Source organism: Elephantulus edwardii, unplaced genomic scaffold (assembly GCF_000299155.1).
Source record: "Elephantulus edwardii isolate Elephantulus edwardi_28Jun2011 unplaced genomic scaffold, EleEdw1.0 scaffold00028, whole genome shotgun sequence".
NCBI classification, from domain to species: Eukaryota; Metazoa; Chordata; class Mammalia; order Macroscelidea; family Macroscelididae; genus Elephantulus; species Elephantulus edwardii.
The window spans coordinates 1,256,483-1,283,550 of record NW_006399778.1 but is presented as its reverse complement, the minus strand read 5'-3'; the positions used below and the strand labels follow the sequence as shown (position 1 = coordinate 1,283,550).

Sequence of the window (27,068 nt, the reverse complement as noted above, 5' to 3'; positions counted from 1 at the left end):
TAATGAAAAAGGAGTCTTAAGTGCTTTGTGTGGAGTATGGCAAAGACCTTAAGTACTAAATAGTAATATAAGCAAAATAGAAATAGAAAGTGAAATCTAGTAATAAAAAAATGAGTATTCCAAAACCAAATAGAAGTTACTTTTGATTGATTATGCATGCTGTTATTCCCATCCATTAGCTTGGATCATTAAAAGCATAAAATAGATCTATAAACACAGTATTTCCTGGATTCTCTTTCTCCTGCTATGATTACCCTTTTTCCTTGTAATGCTTTCATCATCTAATCTTAACCTCATCATCTAGCTTTTCCCTCCTGTCTCATACATCACACTACCTATCCTTTCCCCCCCAGAATATTCTATATTCAGTACATGCTTATGTGTCTCCTAAGTGATCATCTGATAGTCAAATCCAGTGTTCTTTTTGAAGTTATTATTGTTTTTTCTTCTCCATTTCATTTGATCCTCTTGCCCATCCTGTCTCCATAGAAACTACTTTTTCTTTCCATGATTTCCTTTTATTCTAGGTCCCACCTTTGGTGTTCCCATGCTGATCTGTTTTTCTCTTGCCTCATGTTGAGTCTCAGCCTTCTTTCCTGGTTCTGTATCCTTCAAAAAGTGCCCCAGGGTTTGGCCATGTTGGTTTTCTGACTTTCTTATTCAATAGGTTTTCCCTCAGTAATCTTACCTTTTTTTATGACCTCTTTTGCTATTTTGTGAAGACACTTCCCAGATCTTTTCCCAAACCTAACTTCCAAATCCGTGAGTACTTAGCCCACGTCAGTTCCTTTTCTGACATCTTCTCATAAATATATTGCCTTCTTCTAAGATTTAATGGGTTGCAGTGAGTTCCTCATGCTTCACTTAGTTTGTATTATAGAGTTAATTTACTGATTTTAAATTCTACTTCTACCACTTACTCTGTGATTCTGGGAGGATGACTTCATAATTATGTACCTTGGTTTTCTTTTCTACAAAACAGACTTCTCAGGGGGTCCTAGAACCATGGTCCAATTTGTCCGTAACCTGGTGGAGAAAGCTTCGGCAATGGTTAATGCTGCTGTGACTTACTCGAAGCCTTGATTGGCTACATTTTGGCACTCTGCTAAGGTGGAGCTGGTTCCTCCAATCCCTGCTGAGATCGCTACAGCTATTCAGAGCCTGAAAAAAAACAGTAGTGCTCAAACTGGTCACTTCAGACAGCTCCCAGTTAAGGAAGCTCTGCTTAATAGTTTGGTGGCCACTGAGGTGTGGTTGTGGTTTTATATCAGCGAGATCATAGGCAAGCATGGCTATGATGTTTGAATACATCCGATTATACTTCCATTTACTATTTGTGTATTCTTGGACCATGTGTGATAAGATTAATATCTCAATAAAATAGATAATATGTGAAAAAATTTTAAAAAAATAGAGACTTCTCATAGTACTTACTTTATGGGTTGTTGTATGGATTAAATGAATTATTATATGAAGAGAATAAAACAGTATTGGTACATGACAAGCACTATGTAAGTATTATCTATTACAATAGGGCTCATAGTTTTATTTATAATAGTTTAAAACAGATTAATTAAAATGTACAGGATTGTAATAGTTAAAGATCATAATTTTGCAAGTATGAAAACATGGAAATGTGGTACACATAAAAGATAACATTATTTATGGTAAAATTGGGAAGCAATATCTTTTTCATTTTTATTATTGTTCAAATATTGCAGCCCTCAGGCCTGCTTTTTTTGGATCTCCAGAATAAAACAGGCTTGGAAGGAGAAGTGGCATCCACTTCCAAAAAAAAGCTTGCCTCTGTAAACTCTATGAACTTGGAGAAAAGAGGAAAGTTTTATGTTCAAGACTTTCATTCATTGGGTTGCTATGGGTCATCTAAGGCTCTACAGCTCTTAACAGCAACATTGTTTATGCAACATATAATAGCTTCAGAGACAAAAAGACTCTTTATCTACATTGGCTTTCAGAATTACCATAAATCTGCCAGTTGAGTTGTTAGGCTTGACTTTATCCATCTTCTCCTACAACTGGTTACTGTCATAATTCGTTTTCTTCTACTCGCAGTGCCACTACTATGCCCTCCTAATTTTAAATCCAGATTACTGAAATAATCTTTTGGACTTGTTTCTTTTTTTCATTCTATCTTTACATTTAACAGATTAATCTGTCTGAGTTACCATTTTGTGAGGTTGAGCTTTAAATTCTTTAGCTTGTTATTTTAAACTTGTGGTTAGCACCTTTCATGTCATTCCACTTTTATCCTTTACTCTCCAGTTTCATTCACCTGAATAAACATTTGGTTCCAACTAGATTATCTCTTTGATACCCTTTCAGATTTCTGCCATGATGCCTTTATTTACACTTTTTTGTTAGCGTTTTCTTATGTTTCTTTTCTATTCATGCTTTATTTTTCCTTATTCAATGTCTGCTTCCTCTTGATATCTTTCTTGACCACTTGAATCCTTGCTTATTATTCCTATCTTTGAGCTTCTATTGATACTAAATTGGGTGAAGAAAATATTTATTATGATGTTATTACTTGTATGTCTATACTTTTTGGTAAGCTGTTTTAGGTCAAGCTTTAATTTCTGTTTAGGCACATAACAATTTGTGTTTGTTGAGACTTAAAAGCAGTAAGGTTGGTAAAGGTAGCCTGTAGATATTAAAGTAGCATGTTTAAATATATATAGCTTTCCAATTTGCAAAGATATTAAGTCTGTCTGTACCAAGAAAACTCTCCACATAATTCCTTGGTTTTCAAAGAATTGGACTCAGTAGAGATGAATAATTTCAGTATTTTAGCAGAAACCCATCTCTGTCTTGCTTCAACCTGGATCTCAAAGTATTTATATTACTATTAGAACCAATAGATAACCAAAGTTTTGAATTACATTCATGGTAAATGATACCACTTTTCTAGTTTGTCAGCATGAAAGAAGGAAAATACTAGTTTGTCTCGAATATTAACCAGGGATTTGAGTTAGCTAAGTGCAAATTTATTAACTTAAGGAAGAATATATTTCACAGTAATTTTTCTCATTGGAACTCCTTAGGTAACAGCATTTGGTATTTTATGGGAATTATAAATCAGAGATTCTGGATTAATAGGAAATCTTAAGTCTTCTTTCATTTCTTCAGCGCCAGCAGAAACTTCAGAAGGAGCGCCTTATGAATGACTTCTCTGCAGCCTTAAACAATTTCCAGGCTGTGCAAAGACGAGTATCAGAAAAAGAAAAGGAGAGTATTGCCAGAGCGAGAGCTGGATCTCGCCTGTCGGTAAGTTTATCCTCCCGTCTGTCCCTCCTGAAAATGTCACAGTTCTTTTTCTTTTTAAAAATTTTTTATTGGTTTACATACAATAATTTGCTTATATTGTGTTTCGTTCATGTACATTCATAGTTCTCTTTTCCAGGAGTTTTCTTTTTGACCAGTTGTTGTTGTATACCACTGAGTTGGAACTGACCCATACCTGACCCTCCAGTGGATTTTCAGAGGTGACAGTAAATTGCACGGGAGGAGATTGCCCAGCTTTCTATGGAGCAGCTGGTGTGGTTGAACTCCTGGCCTTTGCATTGGCAGCACAATTCTTTACCACTAGACCACCAGAGCTCCTTTGACCAATGTTAATATGCCATCAAATCAGTTAACGACTCACAGTGACCCTATGAACAATGGCTCTGAACCCTGCTCTTTCCTAAGTCAATCTCACTGTCTTTAACACACCTACCCGCATTACTCCAGTTATTGTGTAAATTCATCTTATCCGGGGTTTTCCTCTCCTGTACTATCCTTTGACCCTTCCAAGTATCATGTCCTTCTCCAAAGACTAGTCCCTCCTGGCTACATGCCCAAAGTATGTGAGATGGAGTCTCAAAATCCTTGCCTCCTAGTAGCAGCTTGGTTTCACCCTCTCCAGGACAGACCTGTTTGTTCTCTTGGCAGCCCATGGTATGTATGTTTAATAGTCTTCTCCAGTACTACAACTCAAAGGCATCAATTCTTCTGTTATGTTTAGTCATTGTCCAGCTCTCAAATACGTAGCAAGTAACTGAAGATCAGGGCCTGAATCAGGTGCACCTTAGTCTGTAGGTTGACATTGTTGCTTCTCAGTACTCTGGAGAGGTCCCTGACAGCAGATTTTCCCAGAGCAATTCATCATTTGATTTCCTAACTGCTGGTGCTGAGAGTGTTGACTGTGGAGCTGAGCTAGCTGAAATTGTTAACAACCTTAATCTCTTCTCAATCTATCATGATGCTGCCAGTTGGCCCAGTGGTGAGAATCTTCTTTTGATCAGTTAGTCATTGTTAATTATCCACCCAATTAATAAACATCCACATCAGCTGCTATGAAATCGACAGACTGATATAAACTACAGAAAAATACGTATGCATATGATCAAAGACTAGAAAGAAATACACACAAATACAAATACACACAAAGGTTAAAAACTCTGACCAGTAGAATTATATTTAATTTTCTTTTCCATTGTTATTTTAGTCTTATGTGAAAAACTTTAAAAATTAATAAACCTAGAAAAATAATAAAAAGAAGAGAAAAAAATGAGTAAATCTGTTTGCTAGAATATTGCTGGCTAGGTTATTCCGATCAGCCCTCTGTTTGAAAATAATTATTAAATATTGGATTTTAAAAACCCAGGTTGTCAAAAGTATCTAAGAACTATGAAAACAATAAGGCCAAAACCTAGGAAAAGGTAAGAGCCCAGAGAGGTGAGCATAACACAGAAATTGTTTTTTGCACAAAGTAATTTACTGAAGGTAAAGTTGAATTTTAGCTTTAATGTCCTATGGTATATGCGGGCAACAATTGAAGCCCAGTGTTCATGCAAAGTGGAGAATAGAAAAGATGGTGCTCCTCAAACTGGTTCTTAAAAGACTAGATCCATAAAGACTGTATTCTTGGAGTATGAATATGTCAAGGTAAGACACCTCTTGCCCATAAACAAGTTTAATTAGCATTGAAAATTATAAAATTTTGAAGCTCTGGTGGTCTATAAGTTGTTGTACTGCTAACTCAAAGGCCTCCTCTACTTCTCTGATAGTTCAAACCCACCAGTGGTTCCAAGGGAGGAAGATGGGCAGTCTCCACTCATTCCGGTTAGAGCTTCAGAAACCCAGCGTAGGGTCAATTATGAACTGGCTCTGACTGTACAGCATTGAGGGAGAGAGATCTTTACTACAGGGAGTGGTGGTCTATTCTGTGGAGAGTTGTGCTGCTAACCCAAAGATCACTGTAGTATGTTGCACTGCTAAGAGACCACAGATCCCCAGTAGTTTGAGTCCATTGCCTGGTTCTCAGGACAAAGATGGGCTCTCTGCTTGTAAAATTAACACCCAGGGAAACATGGTGAAGGGTTGCTTTGAGTTGATAGCAGGGGTGGGAGAATAAATACCCAGAATGTGTAAAAAATTTCCATGAAATTTTTCATGGAAAAATAATTTTTTCAATATGAAAAGACACAACTCATTAGACTAGAGTTCTGAAACTAGCTCAGGCTGCCATTGACCTTTAAAAAGAACTAAAAACCCGTAACAAGCTTTTGTTAATATAGATTATCTTTTTTCTATCTATCAATATTTATTGTATTAGAAGGTAAAACTGGGAAATTGTTAATGCTTAGTAATTTAAAAATATCAACAATACATTCATGATGTATTAATATAAATAGAAATAAAATTTTAAATAGGAAACAACTCCCTTTTCATTAAATACTGGGAAGAGTGGCATTGATGTATACTTTTGTAACTCATTTTAATACATTTGGGTTAATAGAAGTTAGCTAGATTTTTATATCTGCTTCAGTGTATTATGGGATGTTATTTTGGTTGAAGTATCTGGTAAAAATCCATCCCAACAGACATGTGTAGTTAGACAAGGAGAGTATTTTCATAATCTTTCCAAATTATTGCCCATGTTCTTTGATTCTATACGAATATGACCAAAGTTAAGTGGCATCGTACAATCACAATCCATATTAATGATTCTCTTATATTAAAATCCATTCATCTGTCTTATTTGAAAGGTGGTGATACTACTACAGTAACAAGAAAATCTTGTACTTTGATTGACTTTTTTACATATATATGACTTTTTAAAATGTATTTATAATCTTATCATTTTGAAGGTATAGATTCACTGAAAAATATTTGCTTATCCAAATGTTGATATATTTTATTGCACAATTTTATTTTTTAAAATTACACTTGTTGGTATCACCATCACTTTAATAAGAAAAGTCTTTAAATATTGTTAACCTATCGAGCTTACAACGGTAGAGACCAGTTTGCATAATTCTAAATTTACTTGAAAATTATATTTTTATTACTGGAAATGAACACTGTTATCATTCTTGTAAATGAAAGTGGGGTCCTTAAAATTAAAAAGAGGTGGCTAATTTAGCTTACGGTTCAGTTACACTAAAGGGTTTTTTTGTGTGGCAGAAGTGCTTTGTCTGTTCTTCCCATTTCATCATCTAAAATGTTAAGACATGTGTTGCGAAAATAAAGTTTAATTAATAATTTTTATGGCTTCATCCAGAACATACTGCCTTTAGTTTTGTTTTTGCTGTGAATATGTGGCAGTGAGAAATACAATGATAACTAGTGCATTTGCCTTGATTCATACTAAGGCACTATTGCTTTTGCATTACAAATGCAAAACTCAGGAAAAAACAAACATTTTCAAAAATAGTCAAACAAATGAAGAAGTCCTCAACTTCTCTGGAGTTTTGAAATTGGAAATTAAGATAATGAGGCATATCAGTAAAATTTACAATTGTGAACATTTAGGCAGTTGTTGATAGGATGCAACACAAACTCTTCTGTCTGGTTGTTGGTAGTATAAACTGCCAGTACATTTTGGTAGTGTCTTTAGAACACCTGAAGACCTTATAATCCAGCAACATTACCCTAGTGAAACTTGGAAATAGATTTTTCTGGGAGATAATGTATACAGTGCTCTTAACAGCAGCGTTCATAATAAACAATTGTCTTTTACAAATATCTATTAAAAATAGAATAAAGACATTGTAGGATATTAATACACTTTAATATTGTACAGCAAAGAAAATTAACCAACCACAGTTATAATTCAGCATGAAGAATGAATTAGGCATAATTTGGAGTGTTATAACAAAGCACAAAATGAAATAAACATGATCACATTTATAAAAAGCATAAAAGTAGACAAAATCATATAAGGATGCATCTCATTATTTAAAAATTTGTTTCTTTGTAAATTTTTAGCCATTTTCTCATAATCTCCTTTCTTACAAATTAATTTATTTCTTTTTAAGATTTACAGCCTTGGTAACAATGGGTTACTTTTTTTCCCCCATTGTTTTGCTTATAGTTTGTATACATGGTGTTTCACGCTATTCTTCATTCACATTGTGTTTCATACAGTCATTCTCATCTATTATATTTTATATAACTAATCACCACTGGACCTTGCCCATCACTACCCTGTCTTTTTGCCTGGATTCTTCTCATGTACTTCCCCACCTCCCTTCACCCACCAACTTCCTCACAAATTTTTTAATAGATTTTTTTGAAAAATAATTTTTTATTGTGATTTTAACAAAAGTTTACAGAAAATTTGGATTTCCATTCATTCATTGCTGCACATTTTCCTTCTTCCCCCTCCAGCCCCCGCCCCAGTTCGCTTTTCTCTTTAAAAAATTTGTTCATTGTTGCACAGTTTCCTCCCCTATTCCCACCCCAGTCCACTTTATTGGGCAACTCTTATTCTGGACTCTTGTCAGATTATTATTAACCCTGTCTCCTAGCTGTGTTCTCTCCATCTTGTTCAGTGTGGTTTCTCTTTTAGTTCTTAGCCCAAACAAAAATGTAGCTGTTCCTTCAGCCCCTTCAGATCCCTTTTTTAGTAAGACAGATTCCCAGAGCCCTGTATAATTTTACAGACCTGTCAGCAAAGATAAGTTGTTTCTCTTTACAATAGCTAAGGGCAAACCTTTGTTTTTTATGTTTGTCTATCACTTGTTTCTGGATACAGCAATAATACCATCTGTTTTCTAGGCAGAGGAAAGGCAAAGAGAGGAGCAGCTCGTCTCCTTTGACAGGTAAAGGAATGACTCTTACAACTTGATGGATAATTAATAATGGCATTTTATATTTTTATAATTTTTTTAAATCAGCTATGTAAAGAGTAATTTTGAGATGCCTATAATGCCCATTTATTTGTTAGAGAAAGAACTTGGCTTATTGTTATTAGGTACCATCAGGTTGACTTTTGACCCTGTGAACAACAGGTCTGAACCTTACCATATCCTGCCCCATCCTTATGATCTCAGATATACTGGAGCCCACTGGTATAGTCATGTGTGAATCTATCTTGTTGAGGGTCTTCCTCTCATTGGCCCTTCACCTTTCCCAGCATGTCCAAGGACTGGTTCTTCCTGACTGCATGTCAAAAGTGTGTAAGTTTCACCATCCATGCCTTTAAGGGGCACGTGGTTGCACTTTCCCTAAAACAAACTTGTTTGTTCTTTTGACAGTCTGTGGGATATTCAGTAGTCTTCTACAAGACCAAATCAAAGGCATTGATTTTTCTTCTGTCATTTTTATTCATTGTCCAACTTTCAGATACATGGGAAGAAATTGAAATGACTCTGGCTTGGATCAGGCACACCTTGGTCTTTAAACTGACAATCCTTGCTTTTCAATTAAGTAAAAATTTACTAGGATTAAATAAAAAAATCAGTGGACAGGTTAGGACATCTAATCATTTTACCTCTAATTCAAACATCAGTTCTTCAAAGTTCTTGGGCCTCTGTTCATTCATTTCTGAAGTGGAGTCAGCTTATCAGTCTAAAAGTATTAAGAGGAAAAGAAAAAAAAATTGTATCTGAAAGATAACCTTTCTTCTTCAAATGGGATTAATTAATCCTATAGAACTGTTGTTGTTGGTGTGTATTAACAAGTCAGGACCAACTCAGTTAACCCTCCAGTGGGTTTTCAGAGGCAGTAAATTGAACGGGAGGTGATTGGCCGTTTTTCTCCTATGGAGCAGCTAGTGGATGTGAACCACATGCCTTTGGGATTGCAGCACCGCTTTTTACCACTAGGCCACCAGAGTTCTGATTTACTGCCTCTGAAAACCTGCTAGAGGGTCAGCTATGGGTTGGTGCCAACTTGATGGCACACAACAACATAGAAATATAGTTGAGGGAGCTCTGTCTCACATACTTTGGATGTGTTGCCAGGAGGGACCAATCCTTGGAGAAGAAAATGTATGGAAGGCTGGAGGGATAGCACAGGAGAGGAAGACTATAGCTAAAATGAATTGGCACAGTGATTCTGGCAAGAGGGGAAATGTCAGTGAAGTTGGCTCAGGATGGGGCAAGGTTCAGAGCTATTGTTTGTAGGGTCACTATGAGTCATAAGTCAACTCAATGACACATAACAACAACAACATGTAATAGTTCTGATCGGAAAATATTTTGTCATAGATATGTCTCTACCCTCCACTTTCAACAATCACTGCATATTTCAAAGGCATCAGATGCTCTCTCCTAGTCAGTTTTAAATCTTTAATACATGGAGGACATTTTGTTAGTACTGTAGAAATAAGTACGACTTAATACATATTAGATTTTGAAAAATGTTTTATGTCTAGTATGATATGTGTATGATTTTTTTCTAAATGTAGTCATTTAACTTTTTACTTGTTGTTGTCATGAGTAATTTAACTCAAAACATAACTTTACAAAAAAATTCCTGAAAACTGGAAGATGTGATCTAGAATATTAAGCAAAGCACTGACATATCATTGAGTTTGGTTTCCTTCACCCATTTGGTACTCAAGATACCAACATATTTGTACTTTGAGAGGACCTTAAAAGTGGCAAGACTTCATTCACTTTAAATTTCTAGCTTACTTTTTTACTCTAGCAAGCCCTAGCAATATTGCAGAGTGTTCCATAAATGATGACTGAACAGCAGTTGATGCCTTTGAATTAGTGTTGACTAAGAATACTGAACATCCCATGGACTGCCAAAAGAACAAACAAGTCTGTCTTGGAGGAAGTGCACCCAGGGTTCTCCTTACACACAAGGAGACAAACATTATCTGAAATACTTTGATCATGTTGGCAGGAGGGGCTAGTCCTTGGAAAAAGATATCATGCTAGGAAAGATAGAGGGGTAGAGAAAGAGAGGAAGACCCTTAACGAAGTAGTTTGACATAGTGATTGTAGCAGGGAGCTCAAATATACTGGAAATCATGAGAATGGCGCAGAAGAGGGCAGATTCAGATCTGTTAACAGGATCGCTATGAGTCGTCATCTTGACGACACATAACAACCACCATAAGTGGAAACATCATCCTCCTTAATCTGGCTTCATGTGAGTTTTGTTTGTAGAAGCAGAGGCTTTTTTTTTTTTTTTTAATGTGTGTACCGTCAAATTGGATCTGACTGGTACAGGAGGCGATTGTTCCTCCTTCTTCAGCAGAGCATCTGGTGGATTTGAACCGTGCACCTCTGGGATTGCAATTGAAGCAGAGGCTTTGTCTTCTGTGTTATCAGCTCTTTGTCTCTAGATTTGAAGAACATGAACCCTCAGGGACTGTGTGTTGATGTTACAGGAGTTAAAGTTTTTTTAACTGTATTTGGCTGTTTCAGCTGGCAATAGAGATGTTGTACACATGTTTTCTGCTTATGGGAGAGTAAGAATCAACTGTTGTGCCTGTCTGCCTACAGCCATGAAGACTGGAACCAGATGCAAAGCCAGGAGGATGAAGTAGCCATCACTGAGCAAGATCTGGAACTTATCAAAGAGAGAGAAACAGCAATTCGGCAGCTGGAGGTTAGAGCCAGGACTTGGTTTTTACTTGCTTTAGTGCATTTGCAACACATCGGATGCTCTTTTGTCTACCTGAATATACTTGGTGTTTATAGAAAAGCACGTTATTGTGTGATTTGCTTATTATCTATGCCAGTATAATCATTGCGAATTTGAACCACTATGGTGATGGGAGTGTTCATTACACAGAATACCCAGATCCTTCCCCAATTACCAAAGCTCATATGGGCTTTATTGGAAAAGTGCTTGCAGAGCAAAGATAATAATATTTTATTGATACCTCACCTTTGTCCCCAAACAAGATTAAACAGTACTCTACAGAGAGCTCCTTTGCTTGGTCTGAGTAGTCCAGAGGAAAAATGGGCCAAAAAGTTTTCCTCATTTTTTTGCATCAGAGTCAGCCCAAGCTGTGTATTTTATCACTTCCAGTAGTCAGAAATAGTAAGTTATTGAGGCAGGAGTGGGGTAGAGCATGCTAGTCATTTCTCTAATGTTGCCCACTGCCCAGGAAACATCTTTAAACCTGTGTCGTTTTTTTCCTCCACAGTAGTGGAATGTTGCCATCTCTAGGGAAGCGGAGCAGAGAGAAGACACTCTTGAGTTCTCCCTCAACCTTTCTTCATAGAAGTGATTCCAAACCCTTGCTGCATATTAGAATCACTTGGTTTTTTTAAAAATGTTTTTTAAAAATGCTCAGCTTTCACTTCCCACCACTAGCTTATATTAAACTATGAAATTCCTTCCTCCCCAGGTTAAAAATTATCCACAATTTTATATGGTTCAACCTAGTATGAGGCCCTGGACATGGAAACCTTTTAAAAAAGCTTCTCAAATGATTATAATGTCCAGCCAGAGTTAAGACCCACTGCCCTAGAAGTCGTCAGTAGCTGTTTTTAGATGATACAATTCATGCTTAAGTTATAATTCTTTTATAATACTACTTTAGGGAACTCTGGTGACTTAATGTTAAAGAGTTGTGCTGCCAACCCAGAGTCTCGTTGTTCAGATCTATCAGCTGCTCTATGGGAGAAGGATGGGCAATCTTCTGTGTGATTAACCGCCTCTGAAAACCTGCTGGAGGGTCAGCTACAGGTCATTTTCAACTTGACAGTACATAACAACAGTACTTCAGGGAGTGTTGGTAGCTTAGTAGTAAGGAGTTGTGTTGCCAGCCCAAACACATGCAGTTTTAATTCACCAGCTACTCCACAGGAGAAAGATGGGCAACTTACTGCCCCTGAAATCCTGCTGGAGGATCAGCTATGAGTTGGTTCTGACTTGATACACAGTGACAACAACAGTACCACTTTAAAGAGTTCTGCTCACGTAGTGGTAGAAAGTTGCACTGCCAATCCTAAAGCACATAGTTCAAATCCACTAGTGGCTCCTCAGGAGAAAGGCAGTAACCTCTTGTACAATTTACAGCCTCTGAAAAACCTCTGGAGGGTCAGGTGTGAGTTGGTCCCGACTTGATGACACACACCAGCACCACCAGTACTACTTTTTTCTTTTTTACATATATCATCTTGGTTCTCTTATGTTAGAAATAGTGTTAAAGCAGGGAGTAAAGATAAAGGATCACTAATAGCACAATAGGTAAGAGCTCAGCGGCTAACCAAAGGCTCAGCAGTTCAAACCCAAAAGGCCTGGTGATGCTGATCATGTAAACAGTATAGTCTAGGAAACATTGTGCAGTTCTCCCCTATTTTACAGCTGCCCATGAGGTATAACTGGCTTGATGGCACACAACAAGAGTGAGACATATGGAACAAAGTAAAGGATAGATGTCAGCCATGGATTACTTCATATTCAACAGAATGAAGTCCAGATTTTGTAGCCTAAACTTGATATTTATATCCAATCTTAACCTTTAACATACACATTCCGTACTATAGCGAAGCTGGGCTCTTTTCTCTTAAAGTCATTTATCTTTATAAGTTTATAGGGCTTTTTCTTTGTTTCAAGACACAATTTCAAGTCGTACCTCTTTGGCAAAATCTTTCTCCTTGGCAGTCCTTGCTGTACTGTTCTTTAGTCGTTTCTCACATAAGATCCTGTTGCATTATTTCTCCTGTATGTACTAATTCTCTCTCTGCCCAGTTATGTGTTGAGCTCTTTTGTTTCTCTAGCAACTAGTAAATTGTTCCAACTATCGTAGCCTCTTAGCAAGTTGTTGTTCTTAGGTGCCCTTGAGTTGATGATGACTCGTAGCAATACTGTGAACAACAAATCTGAACCTTGCCCTATTCTATACCGTCCTCATGGTATCTGTCCTGCTGAAACCTATTGTAGTAGTTGACTTGATGTCACCTAACAAGAACAGTGGCATCTAACAGAACAGATCATCTGAGAGGCTGGGCTTTATGAAAAGGAACGTGGCATTGGGATTGGAAGAAGACTCATCAACAACCTGTGTTATGCGGATGATAGAACCTTCTTTGCCGAAACTGAGGAGGATCTGAGGTATTTTCTGCGGAATGTCAAGGAATGCAGCCTTCAATATTGATTGATGCTCAACATCAAGAAAACAAAGATTCCCACCACTGGGCCCTTTGGCAACAGCATGATAGATGGAGAAAATACTGAAATTGTTAACAGCTTCAGCTTGCTTGGCTCCACAGTCAGCACTGTTGGTACCAGCATCCAGGAAATCAGAAGACAAATTGCATTGGGTAAGTCTGCTGTTGTCAGGAACCTCTCCAGAGTATTGAAGAGCAACAACATCAGTCTAGAGACTAAAGGGTACTTTATCCAGGCCATGGTCTTTTCAGTTACTTGCTATGCATCAGAGCGCTGGAAAATGACTAAATAAGTATGATAGAAGAAGAATCTATACCTTTAAGTTGTGGTGCTGGAGAAGAGTGTTGAACATACCATGGACTGCTAGGAGAACAGGCCATTCTCAAGAGAGTGAAACCAGGCTGCTCCTTGGAGTCAAGGACTTTGAAGCTTCATCCTCACATACTTTGGGCATGTTGAGGGACAATCCTTGGGGAGGGACATCATGCTTGGAAGGGTGGAGGAACAATGCAAGAGAGGAAGACCCCGGATGAGATGGATTGACTCAGTGACTGTGGTAAACGGGGTAGGTGTGGAGACAATGAAATTGGCTCAAGATAGGGCAGGGTTCAGAGTTCTTTTACTTAGGGTCTCTATGAGTCATAGTCGACTCAATAGCATATAACAACAAGAACAACAAACGTATTTTTAGTATTCTTTGCTTTCAGCCAAGAGTCATAGGAGATTAGCAATGATAGTGTCCTCTTTTGAATCTGTAGTTCCCTGACAGTGTGCTGCTGCAGTCATTTTTTTATTTATATTCAGTGCAGCCTTGGATAGCTCACCTGGTAGAATAGAGGACAGTAGACAGGATACATATGAATGATCTTTAGCGAAATTTTTCTTGAATGTGATACTGAAGATATTATTTTAGAATGGGCACAAACACGAGTCTATTCCAATTGGTTGTCCATTGAGCTCTCTTCTAAATTTCTTGACAGACTAATTAATGAATGTAATGTTTGTTTGTTGAAACATCTCAGTTGGAATCTATCAATTTCTGGAGCTTTTGGTTTTGGCCAAGGAAGGTTCAGCCTTCTTCCTTTAACACCATTATTTCTTTGTTTAAGAAAACAGTTGTACTGTGATTTGAATAAAAGTTTACAAGGCACATTAGTTTCCTATTTCATGATTTTTTCCCCTTTGTGTTTTATTCATGTACACCATTCTGCAATTTATGCAAACTTTTTTGATGACTTCATTGCTAGCCTGGCAATTTAACAGCACTCTTCATTATTCCTGAGTTTGCTGTTCCTAGTCACTCATCTTTTCTCTCTTTTACCTTCTGAACTTTGTTTTTGGGCAGATGCTGCCCTTTTATTCTTCTGTGGTTTATTAGTCTGTGAATCATGTTCCTTACAGATGTTACTACTCTCTTTCTAGTCTTATCTACTGTTTGGTGGAAAGGTGACCCCAGGAATAGATTTACTTCTAATTTTGAGGAGTGTCTAAGGCCACAGTCGAGCATTTCCACTACACTCTATCAGACCAGTAAGCCTGGTCTTTCATATGATTTTGAATTTTATTCTACAGTTGTTTTCCTGCTCTGTCCAGGACCTTCCGTTCTGAGCCTGGTTGGAGTGATGGCTAATGGTGGCCAGGCAGCATCTAGTTCTTTTGTTCTCAAGCGAGTGTCAGGTATAGTTTATATGATCTGCCAGTCCTTTGGACTAATTGTTTCCTTGAGTCATTGATCTTTACTCTTCTTTGCTTTAGATGGGAAGAGATCAATAGTTCTATCTTAGTCCCTTGAAAGCTTTTACAGAGTCAAAATTCACCAAAGTAGAATGTAGAAGAACATTATCTTTTTGGATTATGTTATGCCATATAACCTATATGTCCCCTGAGACTGTAGTCTCGAGCTGGTCTCTGACCTTAAATGAGATGTAATCAAGGTCATATTTTAATGCTTGTGAACATATTTTCATTTTCTTCAGCAACAGCTTGAACTTGCATATAAGCGGTTGGTAGTTTGTCCCATGTTCACTCCCTGGTCTTTTCTGTCTGATGATGTTAAACTTAACCGTCTTCTCTTTAAACAGGTTTAGTTTGATTGCTGTTTATTGCATATGAGTTCCATATGTAATTGTTGTTGTTCGATGTCATCCAGTTGGTTACAACTCATGTTGTTGTTGTTATGTGCTATCGAGTCACCTGTGACTTAAAGTGACCCTCTGTACAACAGCTCTGAAGCCTGCTCTGTCCTGAGCCAGTCTCATTGACTCTGATATACCTACCCCATTGCCCCAGATACTTTGTCAGTCCATCTCATCGAGGTCTTCTCCTGTGCTGCCCTTCCACTCTTTCAGGTATGATGTTCTTCTCTAAGGACTGCTCTCTCCTGGCCACATGCCCAAAGTATGTGAGATGGAGCTTCAAAATCCTAGCCTCCTAGGAAAAACTTGGTTTTACCCTCTCCAAGACAAATCTATTTGTTTTCTTGGCAGTCCATGGTATGTTCAAGACTCTTCTCCAGCATCACAACTCAAAGACATCAATTCTTCTTTGATCATCCTTAGTTATTGCCCAGTTCTCTGATGCATAGCAAGTAACTGCAAAGACCATGGCCTAGATCAGGCGCACCTTAGTTTCTAGACTGACATCGTTGCTTCTCAGTACTCTGGCTAGGCCCCTGACAGATTTTCCCAATGCAATTCGTCTTTTGATTTCCTGACTACTGGTGCCAAGACTGTTGATTGTGGAGCTGAACAAGCTCTAACTGTTAACAACCACAATCTCTTTTCCATCTATCATGGTTCTGCCAATTGGCCCAGTGGTGAAAATTTTTGTCTTCTTGATGTTTGAGCTTCAATTCATATTGAAGGCTACAGTCTTTGACCTTCTGCAACAAGCGCCTTGGGTCCTCCTCAGCTTCAGCAGGCAAGGTTGTGTCATCTGAATAACATAGGTTGTTGATGACTCTTCCTCCAATCCTGATGCCACTTTCCTCTTCATAAAGCCCAGCCTCCCAAATTATCTGTTCTGCATATAGATTGAAAAAAGTAGGGAGTCAGGATGCATCCCTTTTCTAATTTTGAACCATGTGCTATTTCCTTTCTCTGTTCTGAAGACTGCTTTGTGATCCAAGTATAAGTTTCACATAAGCACAATCAAGTGTTCTGGGATTCCCATTCTCTTCAAGGTTAGCCACAATTTGTTGTGATCCAAACAGTCAAATGCCTTTGCATAGTCAATGAAATACAGATAGATGTTCCTCTGATCCTCTTTGCTTTCTGTCATGATCCTTCTTACAGTGGTGATAATGTCTCTAGTGCCAGAAGCTCTTCTAAACCCAGCTTGTGTTTCTGGTAGTTCTCTGTCGATGTACTATCCCAGTCATTTTTTGGTAATTTTCAGCAGAATTTTGCTTGCATGTTGTATTAATGATACTGTTTGATAGTTTCTACACTCTATCAGGTTCCTTTTTTTTTTGAATGGGGATAAGTATGGATCTCTTCCAGTCAACTGGTCAGTAGTTGTCCCCCAAATTTCTTGGCACAACCTGGGGAGCACATCCAGGGCAGCATCTGTTTGTTGAAATAACTGGTATTCTATCAATTCTTGGATTACAACTCACAGAGAACTTAACAATACCAGATATGAACCTTGCCCTATCCTGTGCCATCCTCACCATCTCTGATATGCTCCAGCCCACTGTTACAGTCACTGTGTCAGTCCATTGTGTTGAGGGTCTTGCTTTATCTGACCTTTATAGCATGATTTCTTTTTCCAAGGACTGGTGCCGGCTGACAACATGCCCAAAGTATGTGAGTTAAAGTCTCACCGCCCTTGCCTCTAAGGAGCACCCTGGTTGCACTTTCTTCAAGACAGATTTGATTGTCCTTTTGGCAGTCCATGGGATATTCCATACTCTTATCTAGCATCCCAATTCTGTCATCCTTAGTCATTGTCCATCTTTCAAATGCTTAGGAAGTAATTGAAAATAGGCAGGTACAAGAATCAGGCACACCTAGTTTTTGAACTGACATCCTGGCTCATTTACACTTTGGATATGTCCTTGACAGCAGCTTTTCCTGATGCAGCATATCTTTTGATTTCTTGAATGCTGTTACCCATAGGTGTTGATTGTGGATATATGTATAATTGCTATTTAAGTCTTTTTTAGAAAAGGTGGTCATGTTTTTTTTTTTTTCTGTACAGAGGTAATTTGTGGTTGTTGTGATTCTAATCACCATGACACTGATGTGTCAAATGTGATAATGGTTACTCATGGTGGACGCGTTTGGAAGAGCTTCCCGAGTAAAACAAGCTTGGAAGCAAGAGTGGTGTCTACTTCCGAAATCGCTTGCCTCCAGAAACTCTGTGAACTTGGAGAAACAGTGAAAGTTATACAAGGTCACTATGAGTCATTTACGACTCGACAGCACTTAATTACAAAAGTCTATCATGCGCTCTTTCTTTTCTGTGACTAAGGCCATATTTTCCAACTTTTTTTGAAAGTTCTTTTTTGTTTCACGTGTCTCATTTCAATCACTAGTAATTACCAGTACATCTTGATTGAATGTTTGATCCATTTTAGACTTCAGACTTGGTAAAAGCTTTATTTTTGTTATCTTTTGCACATCCTAGTGGTTGGTACATAAATTTGAAGAATAATCATATTAACTGGTCTTGTTGGCAGATGGGTTTTCTGTCATTAACCATGTTGTCAGGATACATTTTGCTGCATTCCTTTTGATGACCATGAAGTAATTCTTCTGCAGTTTGCTGTTTCTAGAATAGTAGACCAAATGATTGTACAATAGAAAATGCCCAATACCAGTCTGTTTCAACTCATTAATGCTTAGGATATCAGTTTTTATGTGCTCTATTTAATTTTTTTACAACTTCTTGTTTTCCTAGATTTATACTTTGTACATTCTTATTCCAATGTTAATGGATATTTGTGAACATTTCTTTTCATTTTGAGTGGTGCCACATCAGGAAATGAGAGTGCCAAAAGCTTTACTCCAACCATATCATTTATGTTGATTGTGAAGATGAACTCTTCTTCAATCTTTGTTTATTTTAAAAGAAAGAAATCAGTGGGCCCTTCTTTCTGTCTTAGTTTGGAAGCTCTACTGAAACCTGTTTGCTATGAGTGACCCTGGTAGTATATAAAATACTAGTGACATAGCTTTCAGCATAAAAGCAACTTAGAAACCACTTCAGTCTGTCAAGAGCTCTAGTGGGCTGGAGGTGAGAAGTTGCACTGCAGTTCCAAAGGCATGTAGTTTTAATCCACCAGATGCCGCAGGAGACAAGGATGGACAGTCTCCTCCCATGTGATTTACTGTCTCAGAAAATTTGCTGGCAGGTGAGCTATAGGTCGGTTCTGGCTCAGTGGCACACAACAGCAACAGTCAGTTTGACAGAGTGGCACATAGTTGGTACATTTGTTAATGTAAATAACGAAATTTCTAGGTAAGTAGAGGAAATAAATCTTCTAATCTGTTGCTTAATGTTATTTATGCTTTGTTCTTGTTTTTCAGGCTGACATTTTGGATGTCAACCAGATATTTAAAGATTTAGCTATGATGATCCATGACCAAGGTGATCTAATTGGTATGTATTATTGATACTTTTAACCTCAAGGTGAGTTGATTGTCTGCAAAGCAATCAATAAGATTTATCAGCTGTAGACAGTTTAGGAATGCCATTTTTTTTTATTAATTTTAGTAAAGTTTACAGAGACTTAGGATTTCCAGTCATTCATTCATTGTTGCACTTTTCTCCCTGCCTACTCCGTCCCTTCCAATTCACTTTTCTCCTTGATGAGTAAAAGAAAAAGTGTTTCACAGCTATGCTATCCCTCCAAGTCCACTGCACTGTGTAGCCTTCATTCTGAACTCCTGTCATGACAATAATACCTAATCATATATCCCTTTTAAACAGTTCTCTCCCTCATCTGTTGCAATGCAGTATACATCATTCCTCCCCTTCTTCTCTGTCTTCCCTCAACCCCAGTGACAGTCCTATTTTACAATAGTGGCCCTATGCAATATTTGTCCTTTTGTGACTGAGATATTTCACTCAGCATAATGTCCTCTAGGGTCATCCACTTGCCATAGTATTTCATGAGTTCCTTGTTTTTCAGTGCTGCATAGTATTCCACTATGTGACTATATCTGAGCTTCTCTATCCATTCATTTGTTGATGGGCACTTGGGTTGTCTCCAGCTCTTTGCTATTGCAATAAACAAGGAATGCCTTTTTTAAAAAAAAATTTATTTTATTTCGTTATTTTTTGTGTTTACCGTCAAATCAGATCTGACTGATACAGGAGATTGTTCCTCCTTCTCCAGTAGAGCATCTGGTGGATTTGAACTGTGTACCTCTGAGATTGCAGTGTAGCTTATTGCCACTAAGGAATGCCATGTTTAAAAAGTCCATAACTCATTTTTTATGGGGTCAAATATTGAAGTAATGATGAGACTTCAAGTATTTGGCCCCATTCACTTGCCATCATTCTCACTGCTGTCAAATTGGAACCAACTCACAGCCAGCCCTCTAGTGGATTTTCAGAATCCACCAAATGCTCCATGGGAGAAAGATTTGCAGTCTCCTCTCATGTGATTTTCTGCCTCTGATAACCCAGATGAATGGCAGCTAGTAGTTGGTAGTAATAGTGTACTCAGAGTATACAGCTGGTAGTACACTCAGATGATTATAGCAACAACAGCAAAGCCCAAGGGAGGAAAGTATCCCTCTTTCTCCACAGAGCAACTGGTTTATTAGAACCTCATGCTTTTGTGTTGGCAGCTCAGCTCCATACTTAGGAGCTCTCTTAATACCTCTGATAAATCTCTGTCATTAAGGAAATAGCTTTCAGCTCCAGAAACTCATATTATTTTGGAACTGGTAACTTTAAGGAAATAAAGTTTATATTTGGAAATAATTTTGTTTACAAAATGCTCCAACAATAAAAATATTACAAGAAATTCCTTTATGCACTATACCCAGAATCACTGCTCTGCTTTAAAACTCTTAAAAACCATTCTCCACATAACAAAAAAAAACCCCAAAACAACCATTCTGCTCCATTTGTTTATTTGCTCCCCCTTTTCTTTCTGCATATATTCGTATATGTACTTTTTTTTTCTGAACCGTTTGTGTGTTGCAGAGCCATCAGCCCTTTACCCTGAAATACTTCAGTGTTTGTATTCAAAGAATCGAGCTATTATCTCATGGGATTAATAACTTTTTCTTTCCAGACTACACAGTTGGAATGGTACTTTTGAAACCAGGATGCATAATAACATCAGATGCCTAATAAATTTCCACTTGTCAAACATCTCAGTGTAGTAAAACATCCACTTTTCTTTTGGCAGATAGCATAGAAGCGAATGTGGAAAGCTCAGAGGTGCATGTGGAGAGAGCCACTGATCAGTTACAGCGTGCTGCTTATTATCAGGTAAAATCACATACCAGTGAAAAGCATTCTATACTGCAGACTTCATGGGCCATCATGGGCACACTGACACACGTAAGATGGCTACAGCCTCTTGTTTAGAGTTAAGCTGAAGGAAGATAGTCAAAATTGCAGTTCCTGTTTTTAGTGTTTTCCCTTACAGAGAGGTCCACAAAAAGTATCAAACTGAATAATCTTGCCCAAAATGACTCCGCTGCAAAGCTAAGCTAATCCCATAAACTAGCTGACACTTGAATCTTGTATAAGGCAAATTATATATCCTAAACCGCTGAAAATGGTTTCCGGTAACCTAGTAATCAGCAGCTCAGACAACTCAACTCTTTGAAGTTGAGTCAGTACTGACTCATTGCTCACCCTCTTTTGGGTTTTCAGAGGCTGTAAATTGCAAGAGAAGATTCCGTATTTTTCTCTTACACAGCTGCTAATAGATTTGGTTAACAGCACAACTCCCTCCAGACTCCCTAGTACAGTTATGGATCCTGTTATGTCTGAGGTTATGCTCCGGTTCAGTGGCCAACTAGAAAAAATAGAATGAGGAGCCAAAGGAATCTTAAATGTCACTTTTATTATAGTCCATACAGACTGCAGGGAGGTGAGGCAGCTGCATGGGAACCTTCCTTCAAAGTTCTTACAGTGCTGAGAACAAGGCGGCACCCTGCCACACGTGCACAGCAATCACTAACCTTAGCACCTGTGCAGTTATGCTCAGCTTTACACAATACTGATTCAGCAAAACAACGCTGAACTTACTCAGCCATGGCAGTGGTTTAGCTAAAAAGTGCTTGTTGTGTACATAGGCACAGTACAGTACCCAATCTGTCTGTCGGGATATTTAACACATTACGATATCCCACAGATCCATTAAAGTAGGACTTCATGTTGACTGTGGCCACAGAAGATGGACATGAAATCATCCTGTTATTTATCTGGGAATCAAAAGGAAAACAAATTAATCTAAAAAAAAAAAAAGAGCATTACTATTGAGTAGAGCTGCTGTATAGGTTTTTCTTGGCTATCTTCTTAATGGAAGCAAATTTCCAGGCTTTTCTCCTAGGGTGGGTTCAGAGCAGTCAGTAAGACAGATCAACTGTAGAAAATTAATGCCATTTAAAAAAATTACTGAACACATTTTGTTAGCAATTTTTTAATCCTGTCAGATGTGGACGTGATGATGAGACTCTTGTGATTACTTAACCCCATTCACTTGCCTTATCCTCTGGGAAATCTCTATTTACAGAATAACTTCAGCTTCCCAGCTTTCAACTCCACAGATCTGCACAGTGTTGGAATTAGAACCACCACTGATGGGTCCAAAGTCCTAGCCTTTGAGTGAGCAATCAAGCATAGATTTTGCCACCTAGGGACCTTATTTATGAATAAATAGAAATTAATCTTGAAGCTCTTGCGGTAAGAAATTGAAATTCCACATCTTAGTTGAAACTTTAATTTTATGACTTTTACTTGTGTCTGTCTTTGTCTCAAAATATTGTGAATGAGACTTTTCTTCCCCTTCAGTTTTGGATTGTTTGACTTTTTGGAAAGAAATAGCTCTTTATTAATTTCTTGTGTTCCAGGATAGCTGTATTTTACCTGGAAATATTCTTTTTTTTTTTTTACCTGGAAATATTCTTAAGGAAATGTGTATTTAATAATAGTGTTCTTTTTAAAGAACCATGTCATGATTTTAGTGGTCAACCAAAAAGGAATAATTAAACTACAAACATTTAATTTATGTTGTTTGGGCATTAGGAGAGATGTTTATAGTAACAGGAGAAATGTTATTCTAGCACATTAAGTATTTAACACGTTGCCGCCCATGCTTAGAAACACATTTGCCGTCATTTGCGGCAACGTGTTAAACCATGAAACTTCATATAGTATGGTCCCAGTCATGCTACAACAATATGTATAGATGAAAGATAACAAAGAAATACAATCAAAATGTCAATAGTGTTATCTGTGGGAGATTGTATTTCCTCCTCTTTCTTCTGGTTTATAATTTTCACAGTGCATATAAAATTTCATAATAGGCATAGAATGTTTACTTAAAAAAGATACATAAATGTACAAATAACTTACTGCAAATAGTGTCTTAGATGCTTAGGTATATATACCTCATTTGAAAAACTGGGTATGTAACCTGGAAGTACAGCTTTCACTGATGCATTAATGAACACTGAGAGATTTAGGGAAGCCTCTGCATATTCTTGCATGGATAGAATGAATTTTTTATTACAAAGACTCCCAAGATTTATATACATATATAAATATAAATCTTACATATTTCATGAGTACCTTCTTTACATATTTCTTTCCTCAGAAAAAATCTCGCAAGAAGATCTGTATCCTGGTGCTTGTCCTGTCATTTGTTATTTTAATCTTGGGAATTATTATCTGGCTGTATTCTACATGAAGTGAATGCCTCAGAGCCTTCTCCTGCCGAGCTGTTTCTCAGGGCAAGGACTTGTTGGAGTCTTGCCTAAATGAACTGATCACAAGCAAAGAGAATACACCAGAATGTCCTATAATAATTTAGTTAGAAACTAACTACTAACTAGTCCTTGGAATTAGTGACCTATGGAGACAGTATTTATCAATTTATGTATGCATTCTGTTGATTTCTCAAATTAGGAATTAACTTATGTGGATTTTGCTTTCTATTGTATTTTGATTGCCCTTTGTCCCAAGTGTATACTGAAGATTCCATTCTAGATGCTCTTCTTTTGACAGGTGACACTACAGTCTAGTAATATTGTCTCTTTATGTGTGTACCAGATTTACCTTTCACTAGCAACTAAGATAGAATTACTTTCTGGATCCAAGCATATTGGAATCTGTCAGACACTGTATTATAAGCCAGCAATTTTTATTATTTAACATTTTCATTTTAATTTCCAATAAGTAAGCTTTTTCTTTATCTGCTTTGAAAGGTTGTGGTACTGTATTCAGCTGGAAAGTACAAAAACTGCCCATATCACCCAAATGAAATGAAAAAGATATTTTTGAGCTGGTCAGCTGGGATACATGTTACTAAGTTGGGTTTTAAGTTTACGTCATTTTCTGCTAGGATCACCCAGAGCAGTTCATCCTTATACACACTACGTTATCTTGTTCACTTTTTGAAGAAATTAATTTAATTAGCATTACTATCCTTTATGGAGTCTCTCTCCTACATGTCTGTACAGGAAGGGTAAATTAGACAAAGCATGCTTTTGGAAAGCAGATAGAAATTGTTTGGAATGATTTACTTTTTTTTTGCTGTTGTTGTTCATGTGTGATTCTACATTCCTGGTGAATGATGAATATGGTTGCTCCCCTCCCCATAAGGGTTGCTGGGCATTTGATGAGAGAGGGAAAGTTTTAAAACTAGACTGAGGTTGGTGTAAAATTTAGTCCTGTGAACCTGATAATAAAGAAAAGAAGAGGTTCATTTTTGTAAATAATACTGGCTGAGAATAGTGATATTATTAGATTTATCCTAATTTATGAAGAATATTAGTCTCTCCATGCATAATTTTAGACATGCACACAAAAAATGTTTGAATAAAAGATTACTGTCTTGTAATATAAATGTTTTCCATTCCCCTTTTTCTCAGGCCTAAGTTCAAGGAAACTTAGCTTCTTTAGGCTCTCACATAAATGTGAATCAAACCAATAATTTTAGCTGATCCTTTAGTGAATTAAAGGATTTGACCACCTTGGATATATTTGTATTTCTTTCTTCCTTTCTATCTAATGTTACTCAATCTTTTACTAAACTAATGTGAACAGCAGGGAAACAAGGGCCCACATATTTCTTTGCACTCTTGCACCATTCCACTCCAATTAACACAAATAAACATTTTTAAAGCTTTTGTAGTAAGTTTTTATGAGTTAACATCTTAATGAAGTAGGTTTTAAGTAATGTGATCAGAAAATGGAGACCGGCATCACGCCTTGGAGAGCAGATGAAGATTGGTTTAAGGGGTGGGTTAGTGCTGCTGAAATCCTTTCCTTTCCTTCAAAAAATAGGGTGGATTTGTTGAGGGAGGAGGGGGCTTAGGGGCCCAAGCAAGCTTCATTATTTCTCTAGTTCTACAGTCATTAACCCTTATTACTGGACTTAAGATTTATCATTTCTAATACTTTAGGGAAGGCAAAAGTCTCTTGTGGAAAACTACTTGAATTTTAGTAAAATAAAAGTGACTGTAGTTTTGTTCTATAATATTCTGTAATCCAGTGATAGTAATAATGATGGTCATAGGCTGCAGAGATGAACTTGGACTAGAATTTGTGGTTCTTACCAAAGAGGTTCAACTGGATGGTCCTAATAAAACCTATTTACAGACTCTTCTTAATCCATGCGTTGCTTATCTTTGGGGTCCCACAGTTGAGGACAGTGGTTCTTAACCTTGTCTTCACAATGTAAACTTAAAAAAAAAACAACACCAAAACCTAATGCGTACATACTCCTTGAGAGGAATGAAAATCCCAGACCACTTGATTGCAATCATGCAAAACCTGTACTTGGACCAGGAAGCAGTTGTGGGAACAGAGCAGAGAAACACTGCATGGTTCCAAATCAGGAGAGAAGTGCATCAGGGATGCATCCTGTCTCCATACCTTTTTAATTTGTGTGCAGAACAGATCATTCAAAAAGCTGGACTTTGAGGAAAAACGTGTTGTGTCATCAGGATTGGAGGAAGACTCATCAACTACTTGTGTTACGCAGATGACACAACCTTGCTTGCCAGAACTGAGGAGGACCTGAAGTGTTTGCTACAGAAAGTCAAGGATTGCAATCTTCAATATGGATTGAAGCTCGACATCAAGAAAGCAAAGATTCTCACCACTGGGCCAATCGGCAGCACCGTGATAAGATGGAGAAGGGATTGAAGTTGTTAACAATTACATCCTGCTTGGCTTCACAATCAACATTCTTGGCACCAGCAGGTAGGAAATCAAAAGACAATTGCTCTAGGGAAAGCCGCTGTCTGGGATGTCTCCATAGTGCTGAAGAGTAATGATGTCAGTCTACAGACTATGGTGCACCTGATTCAGGCCATGGTCTTTGCAATTATTTACTGTGCATCAGAAAGCTAGACGATGAGTAAGGATGATTGAAGAGGAATTGATGCCTTTGAGTTGTGGTGCTGGAAAAGAGTCTTGAACATACCTTATGCTGCCAAGAGAACAAAAACATCTGTCTTGGAGAGGGTGAAACCAAGCTGCCCTTTGGAGTCAAGGATTTTGAAGCTCTGTCTCACATGCTTTGGGCAGGTGGCCTTGAGGGACCAGTCCTTGAAGAAGGATACCATGCTTGAAAGGGTGGAGAGGAAGCACAGGAGAGGAAGACCCCAGATGAGATGGATTGAAACAGTAACTGGGATAATGGGAGTAGGTGTGTTGTGGTCAGTGAGACTGGCTCAGGATAGGGCAGGGTTCAGAGCTATTGTACATGCGTTGCAACATCATCCTATTGCACCAAGGTTCTAACTTATTGATCTGGAATATTTCATTTAGACAAAGAGATATTTGAAAGTTCTAGGTGGTTTTTATGTTCATCCATAGTTGAGAACCATTGATTTGCAGTTAAAAACCTAGGCTGAAGATTAAAGTCAAGAAAACAATTCTACTTTGTTACCTGGGGTTACTGTGGCTCAAAATCAACTCCACTGAATAAGAATGATAACGTTGCTATGATTAATAAGAACAATAGCTGGAGCTTTTAGAGTAGTACTAGGCATTGAGTGGTGATTAGATGTCGTTGAATCACTTCTGCCTCCTAATAGTCCTGTGCATATCAGATCGAAACATTCCCCACGCCTGCGCCATCATTACAATCATTGCAAAACAAAAAATAGGGTGCAGAAGACCTGAAGAATCTTAGCTCTACCAATAGTTTGCCTTATGTCTTTTTTGAGCAAGTCACTTCACCCACAAGCCTCAAGTTTTCTCAATACAGATCTTTTTGAGCTCCAGAATTCTTTCATTGTCACTTAGACTAGTTTGAATATACTGATTTTCTTTGTCCACCTCAGCATTTCTTTCTTTTTTCTCTTTCCTCCTTCAATTATCTTTCCTTTATGGGCTATTCTAAGAGTACTGGGAAAACTCTTTCAAATGAACTAAAACTGTAATGTTATTAGGTGCCATCAAGTCATCTGCAACTCATAGCGACCCTGTACACAGTAGTTCTGCACCCTGCCCTATCCTGATCCAGTCTCCAATCTCTAATACATCTGTCC

The 27,068-nt window shown here is 37.7% G+C and overlaps 1 protein-coding gene and 1 pseudogene across 1 annotated transcript in view; both read left to right on the top strand.

Moving 5' to 3' along the window:
• Positions 1-23,893, top strand: part of STX12 (syntaxin 12) — a 45,228-nt gene extending 21,335 nt beyond the window's left edge. Inside the window, exons 4-9 of the mRNA XM_006883454.1 lie at positions 3,148-3,285; positions 8,065-8,108; positions 10,749-10,854; positions 18,903-18,975; positions 20,741-20,823; positions 23,162-23,893. Of these exons, the coding sequence (XP_006883516.1) occupies positions 3,148-3,285; positions 8,065-8,108; positions 10,749-10,854; positions 18,903-18,975; positions 20,741-20,823; positions 23,162-23,254 (537 nt within the window). The 3' untranslated portion in view covers positions 23,255-23,893. The remainder of the gene's footprint in view (positions 1-3,147; positions 3,286-8,064; positions 8,109-10,748; positions 10,855-18,902; positions 18,976-20,740; positions 20,824-23,161) is intronic.
• LOC102845114 lies at positions 1,006-1,305 on the top strand (annotated as a pseudogene).
• Positions 23,894-27,068: the final 3,175 nt, after the last annotated feature.